At 29.8% G+C, this 16,563-nt stretch overlaps 3 protein-coding genes across 3 annotated transcripts; 2 read left to right on the plus strand and 1 right to left on the minus strand.

Moving 5' to 3' along the window:
• Positions 1–3,063: 3,063 nt before the first annotated feature.
• LOC101514283 (MACPF domain-containing protein NSL1) lies at positions 3,064–6,900 on the plus strand. The gene is made up of 7 exons (XM_012717093.3): positions 3,064–3,482; positions 4,162–4,400; positions 4,722–4,926; positions 5,061–5,150; positions 5,276–5,459; positions 5,699–5,871; positions 5,954–6,900. The coding sequence occupies exons 1-7, from the start codon at positions 3,204–3,206 to the stop codon at positions 6,638–6,640; spliced, it is 1,857 nt and encodes a 618-aa protein (XP_012572547.1). The 5' UTR covers positions 3,064–3,203; the 3' UTR covers positions 6,641–6,900.
• An 845-nt stretch (positions 6,901–7,745) lies between these two features.
• LOC101514934 (polyubiquitin) lies at positions 7,746–10,153 on the plus strand. Its single transcript, XM_012717094.3, has 2 exons — positions 7,746–7,885; positions 8,558–10,153. The coding sequence occupies exon 2, from the start codon at positions 8,558–8,560 to the stop codon at positions 9,929–9,931; it is 1,374 nt and encodes a 457-aa protein (XP_012572548.1). The 5' UTR covers positions 7,746–7,885; the 3' UTR covers positions 9,932–10,153.
• Positions 10,154–11,465: 1,312 nt separating this feature from the next.
• Positions 11,466–12,207, minus strand: LOC101514603 (18.5 kDa class I heat shock protein). Its single transcript, XM_004505026.4, has one exon. The coding sequence runs from the start codon at positions 12,092–12,094 to the stop codon at positions 11,612–11,614; it is 483 nt and encodes a 160-aa protein (XP_004505083.1). The 5' UTR covers positions 12,095–12,207; the 3' UTR covers positions 11,466–11,611.
• Between the last annotated feature and the right edge of the window lie 4,356 nt (positions 12,208–16,563).

Here is a 16,563-nt window from a genome sequence, read left to right on the forward strand (position 1 = left end):
GTTTCCTGTGCGTTTGTCAAACAAAAGTTGCAACTTTTGGCCAACAAAGGAAAGGATCCTTTAGTATTTACCTTTTCTTTTTATCCAAAAAGAATTCTTTTACGTTCGTACATTAAACCTTTGTATAAAGGGGATATGCAACGTAATATATATCTTACTTTTGCATTTTGATTAGTTTTTTAGAGTGATTTGTTATCTAAGTCAAAATGTTTTGCATAAAAGAACTACATCATCGATCAGACATTTTGATTTGAGAATAATAGATTAGATTCTGTATATACAAGATGAATAAGATTGAGTTGATTGTTATATTGAGATAGTTAAGAAGTTATTGGTGAAGTTATTGATTAAGAGAAATCCAGTGAATTGAAAAAAATTAAAAGAAATTTAGATTGAGATGATCCAAAATCATATATTCATATATATATATATATATATATATATATATATATATATATATATATATATATATGTAATTTTAAAGTAAAAGTAATAATACATTCAAAATTAATCACACAATTCTAAAAATGTTATGACATATGCATGTGTAACTTTCGTTTGAAATATTTTTTAATAAAAATAATAATATTATTATTATAGAATTATTTTCCTTTAATTAAGCAAGGTATGGTTCTCTTTTATATTTTAAAATTGTTTTGGAATGTTAAGATGTTTTTAGTGAATGTGTAGTTTTAAGGGAAATTTTATAATACACATATGAGACACAAATAGGAGCTGTATTGTCGCCCTTTAAGACAATATAGCCTATATTTGTTTTTTCTTCTCTTCAACGTTATTTATCATTTACATACAAGCAGACAACGAGATGTTAGTTAGTTTTTGGCTTGTTGCTCTTAACATACATGAGTGTAGAACCACTGGTCGTCTGGTCCAGAGAGAAAGGAGATCGGCCGGTGCCATAGACAATTATTATATAATTTAATAATAAGTCAATACAAAGTTGTTTTACATAAAAATATAATTAAATATATATTTTATTAACTATTGATCTTCAAATATATATTTTATTATTTAATTTAATTTTTAGATGTGTTACTTTTTATTTTTAATGTGTCGTTTATTAACTAATTTAATTTATAAAATTACTAAAAAATTATTTTAAAGGATTTAATAATATGATAATTATAATACATTTATTACTATAATGATAACATCTTACCCATTTAAAAGAGTAAAATAATTTTTTATTTTATAATATATTAGAGTTTTAATCTTGACTTCAAGAATATTAATTATTTGTTCCACCGTTGTATAGCTAAACTATGAAATTATTAAAAGGGGTGGGAAACTATGTTCAGACTTCTTAGCTTAACAACCACAGTTTTGTAAGATATGTGCATAAAGTCAAATAAACCTTTTTGACAAAAAAGTCAAATAAATTAGAGAATATGCGATATCTTAGTTTTTATTTGGAAAGATATGTGGGATCTAATTTTTTTTTGAAAAAATACTTCTTACGGTCTCAAGTATAAGTTTATAATTTATTCATCTGATATCTATTATGTTGGTACTTAAAGTTAATTATTTTATGTTCTAAATATTATTAAAAAAATTAGAAAAGAAAATATAAGATGTTTGAGGAACTATACTCAAATCTAGAAAAACAATCCTTCTAGATATAAATTGTTGTTTTATTAAAAAATTTACAAAATATGTTTGATTCAAATTTTATACTAAAATTTTGTTGACTCAACTTTCTCTTATGTACAAAAGGTTTAACTTCAATTTTAGTTTATCTATTTTCACAAATTCACGGAACTGATCCCCCTAATTTAAAAATTGACAGTTTTAATTTATTCCTCAGTTAAAAAAAAAAATAACAATTTGATATATTTTAAATGATTTGACATACGATATAAAATTATTTAGATATATTAATTATTTATATATATTATTAATTAAATTACAAAAATAAAACATTTATGAGATTGAAAATTAAATTTTTATAAAGTTTTATTATGATTTCATGAATGTTAATTATTTTACATTATCTTATTATATGTCATATTACTATTTTTTAGTTTAAAAATCAAAACGAATGAACTGTCAAATTTTAAAATGAAATATTAATTTTAATGAATTATTAAAAATAAAAAAACTAAAACTATAATTAACCGATATAAAATTAGAAGATGTATGAGATATCTACTTTAACAACCACAATTATTGTTTTTTAATAGTATTAATTGTGCAAAAGTTTTTCATTATTTAAAGCATTTGGATTTTTTTATTAATTTTTAGTCTAGTTTACAAATTAAAGCAATTTAAATTACGAAAGGTTTTGGCACAAATAATATTCTTGAAAAGAGAAATTATATTTTTTTCTGTAAACAAGAAAATGATATTTTGACAATAGACATATCATTAAACATGTATTTCATCTCTTTCATAATAGATCATTTTAAAAAAATTATTATAAAATGAGTGTTATTTTTAATTTTTAATATATTTTTATATATATTTTTTTTAATTATACCATCTGATTATTATTATGTATACTACTTTTAAAATATCAACTTTAATAATAATAAAAAAATCAATCAATAATTAATAAAAAATAATAATAATAAACAAATATTTCATGATTACACTATATGTTTTATAGGATGGTGACAAAGAAATTCTTTTTACAAGTATTCAATAAATTATAAAATCTTCTATACCTTTAAACGGTGTACCATTACCTCTCTCAAATTTATTTTCACAAAGATATTTTATGAGGACCTAAAATAATATATCAAGTCAATGATAGAGCCTATGACTAGTTCCTTCTTTCATCCACTTGATTATCATACGTTATAGTGCCACGTGGAAGATATTAGACAGACACAGCCGCATTATTCAACCTCGTTCTCTCCTTCCTCGTTCCCACTCTATTGTCACCGTCTTCATTTCAAAGGTCCAATATTTTATTCCAATAGAAAACAATAAAAATAAAAAACCGTCCTTTTTACTTCTCCACAAACACACACACTCTTCGTTCAACCCCCAAAAATAATTAAGAAAATGACCCCCCGCGTAGATGACCCTTTGAAACGACTCATACTCTTATCATTACCACAAGACCCTTCAAACATTATTTACCACTTCAACGCTTCTTCTTCTTATATCATTCTATGTGGAGAAAGAAGCCTCTGAACAAGACTGAAACTTCAATAATATTTGTTTGAGTTAATAAATTAATGGGTATCAATGTTAATCAAAGCTATGGAAATGCAGGATTGGATCCCCAATTAGCAGCTGAGAAAGCTGTGAGTGTGATTGGTCAAGGCTATGATCTATGCAGTGATATAAGATTCTCTGCTTGCAAATCAAGGTTGATCCAAATTGAAAATACTGCATCACAAACTAGGGACCTTGTGTTTCCTTCTGGTGTTGTTGTTCCCAATGTTCCCTTATCTATCAAGTCTGATAAAGGTGATTGTACCAGGTTTCGTTCTGATGTTCTCACTTTCAATCAGGTTATTCATCACAAACTTTGTAGTTACTACCATAATTCTGCTTGAATTTCTCACATGATTTTTTTACTGTTTTATTAATAGTAACTGTCGTCAAGATTCCACAAGATTTGTTTATTTTAATTACAGTTGAATCATTAGATATGATTCATCTTGATTCTTGGATATTATGAGTATGTTCGTTGATCCTTGTAGTATGAAGAGAACAGTTTTAATTGATACTAATTTTTCCATGAGTGAATTCTGATCACAAGCTGCCAACTCAGTGATAAAAGTTTGACTTTATTTCTTTAAAGAAGGAAGCCTTCAAGAATAGTCGTAAAAGCCAAAAGGGGTCATTAATAATTTCCCCCTTCTCTGATTTTTTTACAAAAAATCATGATCACTATTTTCCACTTGAAAATTGTTGTTGCAATTCTTGCCTTGTACAGGTTGGGTGATGTTTGTTTGCATTTGAATTTATGCTATTGAAATCCTTTTTAACAATTTCATTTTTGAAGACTAAACATGTTTTAAATGTTACATTTTCCCTTACTTCCCTACCTTTGTTTCTGTTTCTTTAATTCCTATTTATGGTAGATGGTTTTTCTTTTTTGTATAAAAGTGAAATTACAAGGGAAATTATAGGTGTGATTGGAAGTGAGAAAAGTCTGAATTTCATTGAATTTTTGGACTATTGCAGATGTCTGAGCATTTCAACAGACAACTATCTTTGTCAGGAAAGATTCCATCTGGCCAATTCAATAACATGTTTGACATGAGAAAATGCTGGTCCAAGGATGCAGCTTCCACGAAAATCCTCGCCTTTGATGGATGGTTCATAACATTGTATACAGTTGAATTAGATAGAACCAACATTACCCTTTCGGATAATGTGAAAAAAGACGTGCCTTCATCGTGGAACCCTGCTGCTCTTGCCGAGTAAGTATCGTTGTTATTGTTATTCTTCATTCTCTTCTTGTTAATAGTCTTGATAAAATATTGCTCAAATTGGATTTTTTATTTTATTTTCTATGAACAAGAAGAATCACTTTGATTACTTTTTCCCCTTGCACATTATAATCGCTAAAATATAATAGCATTGATTTGTTGCTAAAGTACATGATTCCTAGATATTCCTCTAAAGCTGAGACCATTAAGTACAAGTTTCTTGTAGTAAGTTACACGAGTTTTGACATGAATTCTTCTATATGTTGCTTGGACTTGAGTTAATAGTGTTTTAAACTAAACATGGTTCTTCAGGTTCATCGAAAAGTATGGCACTCATGTAGTTGTTGGGGTGAAGATGGGAGGAAAAGATGTGATTCATATCAAGCAGTCAAAAAATTCAGATTCTCAGCCGACTGAACTGCAGAAATTGCTTAAGCAATTAGCTGATGAGAGGTTTTCTGCGGATTCAAATCAAAATTCTAATGTCAATCCTGGTGAAATGTCAGGAAAACTAAAGGTAAAGATTATGTATTATATCTTCTGACAAAGGACATTGTACCTTCACATTTCATTACTTGATTTTAAGATTGAAAAGTATGAAAATCTAAAATGTTTTAACTTGTGTAAATATATCTTTGTTCATGTTTGCAGGATGATCGTGCGAAACTTAGGGGACAAAACAAGCACAAACCTTTGCCGGTTGTTGGCAGGCCAGTTGTAAAAAGTCACTCCAAGAATGATGTTAGTAATTTTTTCTTCTTTTTTATTATCATCTTTTTACAAGTTTAGACCTTATCTGGTGCATCTTGTAGGTATTTTGCATCTAACATAGTTGGAATTAATTAGTATATGAATTTATTTTGCAGGATATAGTAAGCATTTCTGTTAGAAGGGGAGGTATTGATGTATGTCAACCTTATAACCAGTGGCTCTCAACCATATCACAGTTTCCTAATGTCATATCAATGTCTTTGGTGCCTATTACTTCACTATTGAATTCTGTCCCTGGAAATGGATTCTTAAGTCATGCCGTGAATTTGTATCTTAGATGTAAGTACTTTTAATATTCATGAATTTCATATGTAATATTTTGTGTAGATTCATTTAGTTGACTTGAAACATTCAGATCAAGCTTAGATGAGTTCTATTGATGAAGCCTATGCATGTGTATTATGTTCTGTACACATAAATCATTAATATCAAATGATTATAGTAACATAGTTGTTGATGGTTTTTTTTTTAGACACCTCATATGGTACATCTGTTTAAAAGTTTTCTGTTTCAATCAGATAAACCAGCAATAGAAGAGCTTCAACAATTTCTAGAATTTCAGTTGCCACGACAATGGGCACCAATGTACGGCGATCTGCCTCTTGGATTCGACCATAAGTATAAAAAGAATGCGTCTCCATCACTTCAGTTCACTCTCATGGGACCCAAACTTTATGTTAATACTGTGAAGGTAACAAACAAGAGTTAGAAACAATTTTGTGATAATTCCTTTAATGTGAGCAAAAAAGTGACAAGTTTTTTGCAATAAGCAGGTTGACTCTGCTAACCGGCCAGTAACAGGTATTCGCTTGTACTTGGAAGGCAAAAAAAACAACCACCTATCAATCCATCTCCAGCATCTTTCAGAGGTACCAGGTGTCCTCGAAATTTCAGAAGATCACAATTATAATCCTATCAGCGAACCTGATGACCGAGGCTACTACGAACCAGTGAAATGGAGCATGTTTTCTCATGTCTACACAGCACCTGTACAATACAACAGCTCAAGAATGGATGAGTCAACATCTATTGTAACAAAAGCCTGGTTTGAGGTTAAGCTAGTAGGAATGAAGAAAGTTCTTTTCTTAAGGCTCGGATGCTCAACAGTAGCGTCTGCGAAAATCCGAAGATCAGAATGGGATGGACCGTCAACCACATCTAGAAAATCAGGATTCTTCTCGGCGTTGATGAGTACAAAGCTTAGCAAAGAATTGCAATCACCTGAGAAACCAAACAAAGTTGACATAAACTCGGCTATTTATCATGGTGGTCCACCTATGCCAACAAGGGCTCCAAAAATGCTTAGCTTTGTTGACACAAAGGAAATGGTTAGGGGTCCAGAGGATCTACCTGGATATTGGGTTGTTACTGGAACAAAGCTATGTGTAGAGGGTGGCAGAATCTCAATCAAGGCTAAATATTCATTGTTGACTATATTATCAGAAGAATCTATGATGTAGTGAGAGTAAGAATTAATTTGTTAATGTTGGTTTTAGTCAGCTGTATATATATCTTATAATCATTTATCTAAAAGAAAAGAAATAAGATTTTGTTGTCAAATTCATTGGTTTTTAGTAACTTATAGTGTGCTGATTTTGTTTAGGCAAAACTACCTTATAAAAAATAGTAACTGGAATCTGCAATCAAAATATTGTATGTTTATTTTGGGAATGCTTGCACAATCAAGAACTGCTCCAACATAAATGTTGGTTGGTATCTATCATTCAGGCTTATGAGTAAGAAGTTGTTGATAATTTGATTCTCAAACTATATAATTACAGTTTCTACAACTGATGCACCATACAGCTATTTGTAGGAGATCTATGTCTTGAAAAATTCTACATATAAATATAGGCTAATCATGACATTTCAATAGCATCAAATCAACTTAGAAAATGATTTTTTTGTTTTTAATGTATAATAATAAGATGCTTTGTCAATCTAATGTTATTTTACCAACATCCAATCATAATGCATATTTTATTTTTGGTACAACATAGTTATCAATTGGAGTGGGAGATAGTTCAATTATTTAAATTAAAAATTAATAAAATAGAAGATTTATATTAAAACTCGGGTAAAAAAGAAAAAACATTCACAGATCAATTAATTATAAAGTTTGACCGTACTACTAATATGCGTACTAAAGTATTAAGGATAAAAACAACGTAATTTTATGGGAAATAGAATCTATAATTTATAATATAATTTTTTACTTCTAATACATTAACAAGTGTCCAAGAAAGTATTTAAATGAAAATCACCAATTTATCACATTCGTATTTATTATTTTATAGGGTGGTCTGAATTCATAAATTATATCCTAAATCAATTATCATGAACGAGACTATAGATTTTGTGTATTTCTTACAATGTATGAAAAAAGAAATGAAAAACTTTGGGTTTGAAGAAAGGAAGAATTATCCGAGGCGGTTGGAAAATAAAATAAGGCAACCAATTTACGACGTGTTTTGAAGGGGATGCATTATCATCTTGTCGTTGCCGAAAACGACTCTGATACCAAAGTTGCCGTGTCAAAATGGTTGATGATCCATATTCGTCCACGTGTCCAAGCATGATTGGCAGAGCTGCCGTTGCCTTAACGAAACCTCAAATATTTTTAGCTATAAAAACGAAAGCCCCATGGCCCCATATTCATATATTAGCTTTCATTTTGTTGCAAAGACAGAAATCCTTAGCCCAAGGTATCTTCTACTCCTTTTCTCTTTCTTTCTAAGACTTTCCATTGTTAGGATTTTTTTTTTCTCTCTCGATTAATTGATCATATGAATGTTGAATTCTATCTAGTTATTTAGACTTCGATGATTAGGTTTTGTCTTCTCTTTCAATCGATTATTGGATCTGTCAGCTTTGATTTTGATCTGGATTTTTTTTGTGACATGGAAATTCTTCTGATTTGAATGGTTTGCGTGATTTTAATATCTCAATGATCACATCTTTGGGAAAATTTCCTTGATAAATTAGCCAATTGGTTTCAAGTTTTTGCTGATACGAGACATTCCTATCCATTTTTAGGTTTTTATATAAAATTCGTCAGTTTTATGATTATAAAATGTCCAGGAATTAGATAAGTCCAGGTATACATGATTTTTCTATTTTGAACTGGGGACAATTTATGAAAGTATCAAGTCTTTAGTTTTATCTGGACTTTTGTTTTGTATACGTGTAATTTAGGGTTGTTACCCAATTTATTTGTTTGGAAGAATATGACAATTAAGTTATTACAATGTTTCCCGTAAATAGAGTTGGTGATTATATTGGCATATCGTCTGCTTTAAGTCCTTTATTGTATGTAATTTTCACTATATAGAATTGGTAATTGATTCGTTTGCTATCGTTTGTTTCTGATAACGTAGATGCAAATTTTCGTTAAGACCCTCACTGGCAAGACCATAACTCTCGAGGTTGAGAGTTCAGATACCATAGACAATGTTAAGGCCAAGATTCAAGACAAGGAAGGCATCCCACCAGACCAACAGAGGCTCATCTTTGCGGGCAAACAGCTTGAAGATGGCCGAACTTTGGCAGATTACAACATCCAAAAGGAGTCCACACTTCATTTGGTGCTCCGTCTCCGTGGTGGGATGCAAATATTTGTGAAGACTCTCACCGGAAAGACCATCACTCTTGAGGTGGAGAGCTCTGATACCATCGACAATGTAAAGGCTAAGATTCAGGACAAAGAGGGCATTCCACCAGACCAACAGAGGCTCATCTTTGCTGGCAAACAGCTTGAAGATGGCCGAACTTTGGCAGATTACAACATTCAGAAAGAGTCCACCCTCCATTTGGTGCTTCGTCTCCGTGGTGGTATGCAAATCTTTGTCAAGACCCTCACAGGAAAGACCATCACACTTGAGGTAGAGAGTTCTGACACCATAGACAATGTCAAGGCAAAGATACAAGACAAAGAGGGCATTCCACCAGACCAGCAAAGGTTGATTTTTGCTGGAAAGCAGCTTGAAGATGGACGAACCTTGGCCGATTACAACATTCAAAAGGAGTCAACTCTCCATCTTGTTTTGCGTCTCCGTGGTGGTATGCAGATTTTTGTTAAGACCCTCACAGGCAAAACTATTACTTTGGAGGTTGAGAGCTCAGACACAATCGACAATGTAAAGGCCAAGATACAGGATAAGGAGGGTATTCCCCCAGACCAGCAAAGATTGATTTTTGCTGGAAAGCAGCTTGAAGATGGTCGGACTCTGGCTGATTACAATATCCAGAAAGAGTCCACTCTCCACCTTGTTCTTCGATTGAGGGGAGGTATGCAGATTTTCGTGAAGACACTTACAGGCAAGACAATTACTTTGGAGGTTGAGAGCTCAGACACAATTGACAATGTGAAGGCTAAGATACAGGACAAGGAGGGTATCCCCCCAGACCAGCAAAGGTTGATTTTTGCTGGAAAGCAGCTTGAAGATGGCCGAACCTTGGCCGATTACAACATTCAGAAGGAATCCACCCTTCACCTTGTCCTTCGTTTGAGGGGAGGTATGCAGATCTTTGTGAAGACTTTGACAGGAAAGACCATTACTTTGGAGGTAGAAAGTTCAGACACAATCGATAATGTCAAAGCAAAAATACAGGACAAGGAAGGAATCCCACCAGATCAGCAGAGGTTGATCTTTGCTGGGAAGCAATTGGAGGATGGAAGGACCCTTGCTGACTATAACATTCAGAAGGAGTCTACTCTCCACCTTGTATTGCGTCTTCGTGGTGGGTTTTAAGTATGTAAATGTTGCGTAGCGGTCTGTTAATGTTGAAAGTTCTATAGGTCTTTGGTGTTTAATGTAAACTTGTTATGGCAAGGGGTCTTGATTTCGTAATGGCCCTTGAAAAACTATCGCGTGTTCTGGTTTTTTTTTATGGTTCTGTTCTAGTATACTCAATGAATGTGAACAATTTACTTCCATTCTAATACTTAAGTGCTCTTAGTTGGTTTAACTGAAGTTCCAAAAGTTGTCTGCAATTTTATTACTTCTGCATTTGAAATTGGATACCCATGATATTGAGAAAATATCAAGTATTATGTGTGATCCTGGTGGGTATGTACTTCTTTCAGTCTCTACTATCTCTTTTTTGACAAATCTCTGCCAATTTTTGATCTCCTAAACCTCGGTATGGAGACATCTGTAGTAGTTTGATCTGATGGGACATTGAATTAGTCAAATTTCAAGTTAATGAGCAATCCTTTTGTTTATATAAAAATGCTTAAACTTAACTCACACCAAGACTAGCTTAAACTTTGATATTATCCTTGTTGGAAGGACGATCCGTTCAATCAGTGAGCATAGCATGGCATGTTTTCACTCTTGTTTTTAAGTCATCCTCTAGTCCATTCGACAGATTTAATTATCCTAACATGGTTCTGATCACCATGAAGAAGGGGGTATATATCCGTTGGGTGTTGATAATCTTCTTTTACTTATACACACATCAAGGAGTTCTAAATGAAATAAAATAAAAAATGTATGAACTTCCGTAAATGAGAATGAACTTTTAAATTGTTGCCAAAGGCTGCGAGGAAAATCTGAATTCTTGTAGCAAATCTAAGTATGAGATAGATTAACATGTCTCGTTGTGTTGTTATTTGTCAAATTCTTCGGTAAGTAGTCTGACTGAGATCCATGTTGCATGATCCCCGAGTTCAAAATCAGGATTGTTGGTGGTATTGTGACAAAGAAGCATTGATAAACTGAATCCAAGAATTGCAACGCAATTCTCTCCGAAAGGAAGGTAATAAGAACTTCTAGTCTAGGATTTAAAGTTGGATCTTTCATTGTAGATGAATTTTCAATGCTGGAACTGTGATATTCCAAATCAAAACAGTTAAGATCTTGGTCATCCCCCCATGGAAGACAATAGAAAAAGCTAGGAGGAAGAAATAATAAAATTACGGAATCAAACTCCAATACCAAATTATTTCGATAAAGAGAACAAATAATGAATAACCTAATTTGTTATTAATGAAACTGACAAAATGATCATGCTTATATACAAAGGGAATAAATAACCTTATAGGGAAAAAGAGTGACGAACTAATGACAGATTAAACTAATTAACAACCTGATGAACTAATCTGATCTAAGTTTATTTATAATGAAAGGGTCTATACTTCAATGAACTATTTAATTACTATTATTGGAGAAGCCTAATTGGTTTCTAAATGAATTTACGAAAGCATACTTTCAAGAATGAACATTGGGCAAGTGAAATTATAAGATAAGTTTAGGAATTCGAATATAATATAACACCAAGAAGAACAACAATTTACTTATTTATTTATGCAGCAACATTTCGCATATTACATCATGTCATATCTCTTGCACACGCATCACACAAAAAAGGTACTGAGCATTACAACCAAAACAAGTCCACCAACAAAAACAACAGAGTTTGTTCAGAGTTTAACCAGAGATCTCGATTGACTTGACATCAGGCTTCTTGATTTCTTCTTTTGGAACAGTAACAGTGAGAACACCATTTTCCATTGCAGCTTTAACTTGTTCCATTTTAGCATTCTCAGGCAATCTGAATCTCCTCATGAATTTACCACTGCTACGTTCCACACGATGCCATTGATCATTCTTGTCTTCTTTCTCAACGCTCCTCTCTCCGCTTATCTGAAGAACCCTATCATCTTCAATTTCAACTTTCACTTCCTCTTTCTTCAGTCCAGGAAGATCAGCTTTAAACACGTGTGCTTCTGGTGTTTCCTTCCAGTCCACACGTGTGCTCACAAATGCAGAATTCTCACGAGATAATTCAGGGAATGAAGAAGAAACGGAACTGGAAAATGGAAAATCCTTAAAGGGATCCCAAAGGTCGAGGGAGAATGGATCGTAAACGTTGCTCCTTCGGCCACCGAAGAAACTTGGAATCAGCGACATTCTTCTCTTCTCTTTCGGATGTAGTTGAGAACTCGATAAATTTAGAATGCAAATTGGAAAGCAATTGTTATTGGTATGAATGTTGAGTGTGAATCACATTGTCTGCAGAGACAGGGTATATAAATAAGATGGATGAATAATATTGTATTTTCGAGAAAATGCGGTTAATTGATTCATTTTGTCGCAAGGTCATGAAAGTTCTAAAACATTCTTGAGTTCTCGGGTGACCTGGAATGCTCTAGATACTATGGGTTCGGTCCGAGGTTCAATCACATTTAATAGTTCAAAACAAAATTTTACATCTTTAGAAATATATTTCTAAGAGTATTAAGAGAAATAATATTTTTATATCACTGTTGAAGTCTTAACTCAACTATATATAATCGATGAATTTATAATCTCTTCTAATTTACATGGTAAACGAATACACAAAATTTTCAATCTAATAATATCAAAGACTAGGACTTAAGAACATGCTAGCGAGAGCTTTAAGTACACCAATTAATAAATTTAAAAATTAAATTCAAATATAAATATAGAAAATAAAGATATAATTGAACTTATTTTACTGTCTTTATTTCATTTATTGATGCATATTCAACATTAATGATATAATAGTTGAACACATCTTTTTGTTTATCCAACCATCTATTAATCACTTTGACACATTTCATTATTTATCACTATCTATTAACTAATTAACTATTTGTTTTATCTCCTTTCTTTATTACATTTTTTCATTTTTAATTTTATTAACTTTCTTCTTGCATCATCTTTTTATTATTTTGTTCTTTCTCTTAACAAAAAAAACATAGACCTTATATTAAACTTTGAAAACAAAAGTTAATGTTAAAATATTATAAAATAAATTGTCATTCATACATATAAACAATATAGAAAAAATATTTGTCATTGATACATTAAAAAATTGATAAATATAAAAATATGATAAATATTTTTCATTAATATATAAAATAATACGGGACATGTATTTATCATTGATAAATATCAAAAAACACGAATAAAATATAAATTAATAAATTATAAAAAAATATGGGACTCATATTTGTCATCCACAAATATAAAAAAAAACGCAAAATAAATATATATCACTAATAAACATAAAAAATAATATCAGACAACTATTTGTCCTTGATACATAAAAAAAATACAAGACCCATATTTTTCACCGATAAATATTAAAAAACATAGAAAAATATTTATAATAGATAAATATAAAATACACGAGACAAAATATTTGTCATTGATACATAAAAATAACACGAAATAAATATTTATCACACATGTATATATAAAAGTATGAGATAAATATTTATCACTGATAAATGTAAAAAAGATTATGGAACACATATAGGTTATTGATACATAAAAAATACATGACGCGTATTGGTCACTGATAAATATTAACAAAAAAAATACAAGACAAATATTTATCATTAATAAACATAAAAAACACTTGACAAATATTTTTATTATTGATACATAAAAAAATACGAGACACATATTTTTCACCGATAAATTTTGAAAAAATTCACAAGATAAACATTTATCACAAATAAATATTAAAAAAAATGAAAAAAAATATTTATAATTGATAAATATAAAAAATACGGGTCAAATATTTATCATTAATACATAAAAATAATATGGGACAAATATTTGTCACATATGTACATATAAAACATATGATAAATATTTATCACTGATAAAATATAAAATATTGAATAAATTTATGTTTTTGATATATAAAAAAGGATGATGCATATTTAACAACACTAGATAATTAAAAAAAAATACGAGACAAATTTTTACCATTAATAAATATAAAACAACATAAGACAAATATTTGTATTTGATAAATTAAAAAAAAAAACAGTTACGAATAAATATTTATCACTGATAAATATAAAAAATATGAGATAACTATTTATAACAAATAAGTATAAAAAAAAAAAAAAGCACATGACTAAGATTTATCACGAATAAATATACAAAAAAATACGGATTAAATATTTATCACTGAAAAATATTTAAAAAAAAATAAGAGACAAATATTTATTACTGAAAAATATTAAAAAAAAACTATGGGAAAAATATTTATAATTGATAAATATAAATAACAAGAGACAAATATTTATCACTGATACATAAAAACAACACATGATAAATATTTGTCACATATGTATATATAAAAACATGAGATAAATATTTATCACTAATAAATATAAAAAATATGAAATAAATAATTATCATTGATAAATATAAATACACATGACAAATATATATTATTGATACATAAAAAAAATACGGGATGCATATAGATTATTGGTAAATATAAAATACATGATAAATATTTGTCACTGATAAATATTAAAAAAATGTAAAAAAATTATTTATTACTAATAAATATTAAAAAAAAATCGAATAAATATTCATCATTATTACATAAAAAAATACGTGACATGTTGTAGTCTTCACCGATAAATTTGTTTAAAAAATCACGAAATAAACATTTATCATTAATAAATATAATTAAAATATGGAAGAAAAAAAATTTAAAATTGATAAATAAATAAAAAATCGGGCCAAGTACTTGTCATAGATATTTATATAAAACAAGAGATAAATATTTATCACTGATAAATATGAAAAAATAGAGATAAATAATAATTGACATAACAAGATTGGAAATTTATTTTGTGTTTGAAAGAAAATAGTATAGAAATGGTAGTTAAGACAAACTCTCAAATTAAATTTTTGATGAAAATAAACAAAGGTTATTTAAGAATGTTAATTATGATTCTAAAATGTTATGTTAATTTAACTTGTGTTTTTGAGTGAATTAATTCAAAGATAGAAATCAAGCAAAGCAAAGAAAGTAGATAAAAACTGAACATATAAAGAAACAAAAGCATTCTGGATAAAACGTAGAATGTTCTCCAGGATCAAAACATTCAAAGATAGGAATCAAACAAAGCAAATAAATCAGATAAAAACTGAACATATAAAAAAACAAGAGCATTCTGGATAAAATGAAGAATGTTCTCCAGGATCAAAACTGATCATCATAGCCTCAATATCAATCAATCTCCATTAGTTCAAAGAACATTATGCCTCTGAATTTTATACTAAAGTTATCAGTACTTGACAAGGAACAAGTGGGATCCATTTCATTCAAAAAAAGGCATTCAAAATTACTAAACGAATAGGTCTTGAATCAAGCTAGTCAAAATGAGTCTGAACCTTCTTCAGCCAAAATGTCAAGAAAGTTAATCAATCTTGATATGTACAAGACATAGGAAGTCATCCAGAATAATCAAAACTGAACCTCCAGATTGATCATCAATCTCCAGAAAATTCAATAACTGACAATCTAAACTGATAATCAATCCCCGTTTCTGCAGAAAGTGCAGTATCTATCTCCTTAATTATGCAGAAGTTTATTATCATTCTCCAAACTGTTTTGGACATAATCAAGTCTCCAGATCGAAGATATAACGTCAACAAATACATATGAAACATAAAGGATCATTAATCACCAAGACAATCTGATCAATAACGAATAAATCAGTCCAGTCAAACGGTTTTCAGAAATGTTCAAAGGCTGAAATATTTTTATTCATATATATATATATATATATATATATATATATACTAGTCAAAACTGACAGAGCACTACCAACAGTTCTTCTGACCATTATTAAATGCTTCAAAATGCCTATAAAAGAAGGTCAATGCCCAGGGAAATTGTAGAAGTTCAAGTGCTATCAAGTCTCACAAATCATTCACATTCACATACTTGAAATTATCATTTTCGCAAGAAAGATTCAGTTCTGATTATATATCATACTCTGTTATTATTGTACTGAATTCTTTATAAAAAATCAAATCTCAAACAAGAGTTGAGACATCTTAGATTCTATCAAAACAATCTTATCATTATTGTAAAACTCAAACTATAAGAGTTTAGTATAGTTTGAATAGATTGTAAGAAATCCTATCAAGGTTGATAAGTGTAACGCCCCAGATTTTTAATCCAAAACGTTACTTTAAAAAAATACTTATTTCGTAGAAAAGTTTATGAATCTTTTTTTTTTTTTTTGAATAATTAACATTTATTCATTTTACATAAATAGTAACAATCACGTTATTCGATATCATTAAGAAAATATTTATTCAAAATTAAAATAATATGAAGACATTTATTTTTAACGAAAGGTAAACCACTTCCGTATTTCTAGAATTATAGTACATTTAAAAGTTTATGACAAAAGATCAAAATAACTTAAAAAAATATTGGACAATTCCATTATTACAAAATCGTCTTTAAATAAAAACTCATGTTTACCCCGCATTCGCCACACGTCAATACTCATTAACTACTCTTGAATCTCCTCGAACTCATTAGTACCTAAAATGTTGTTGTAAGGGTCAATTTTTTTCCATCA

The sequence above is a fragment of the Cicer arietinum genome, chromosome 6 (genome assembly GCF_000331145.2).
Source record: "Cicer arietinum cultivar CDC Frontier isolate Library 1 chromosome 6, Cicar.CDCFrontier_v2.0, whole genome shotgun sequence".
NCBI lineage: Eukaryota > Viridiplantae > Streptophyta > Magnoliopsida > Fabales > Fabaceae > Cicer > Cicer arietinum.

What these genes read in the sequence shown, in the direction of transcription:
- LOC101514283 (XM_012717093.3), top strand. Translation starts at nt 3,204, where the DNA reads ATGGGTATCAATGTTAATCAAAGCTATGGAAATGCAGGATTGGATCCC. An exon ending in AAAGTCACTCCAAGAATGAT is followed by an intron (nt 5,151 to 5,275) that starts GTTAGTAATTTT and finishes TTTATTTTGCAG; the next exon opens with GATATAGTAAGCATTTCTGT. An exon ending in CGTGAATTTGTATCTTAGAT is followed by an intron (nt 5,460 to 5,698) that starts GTAAGTACTTTT and finishes TGTTTCAATCAG; the next exon opens with ATAAACCAGCAATAGAAGAG.
- LOC101514934 (XM_012717094.3), top strand. Translation starts at nt 8,558, where the DNA reads ATGCAAATTTTCGTTAAGACCCTCACTGGCAAGACCATAACTCTCGAG.
- LOC101514603 (XM_004505026.4), bottom strand. Translation starts at nt 12,094, where the DNA reads ATGTCGCTGATTCCAAGTTTCTTCGGTGGCCGAAGGAGCAACGTTTAC.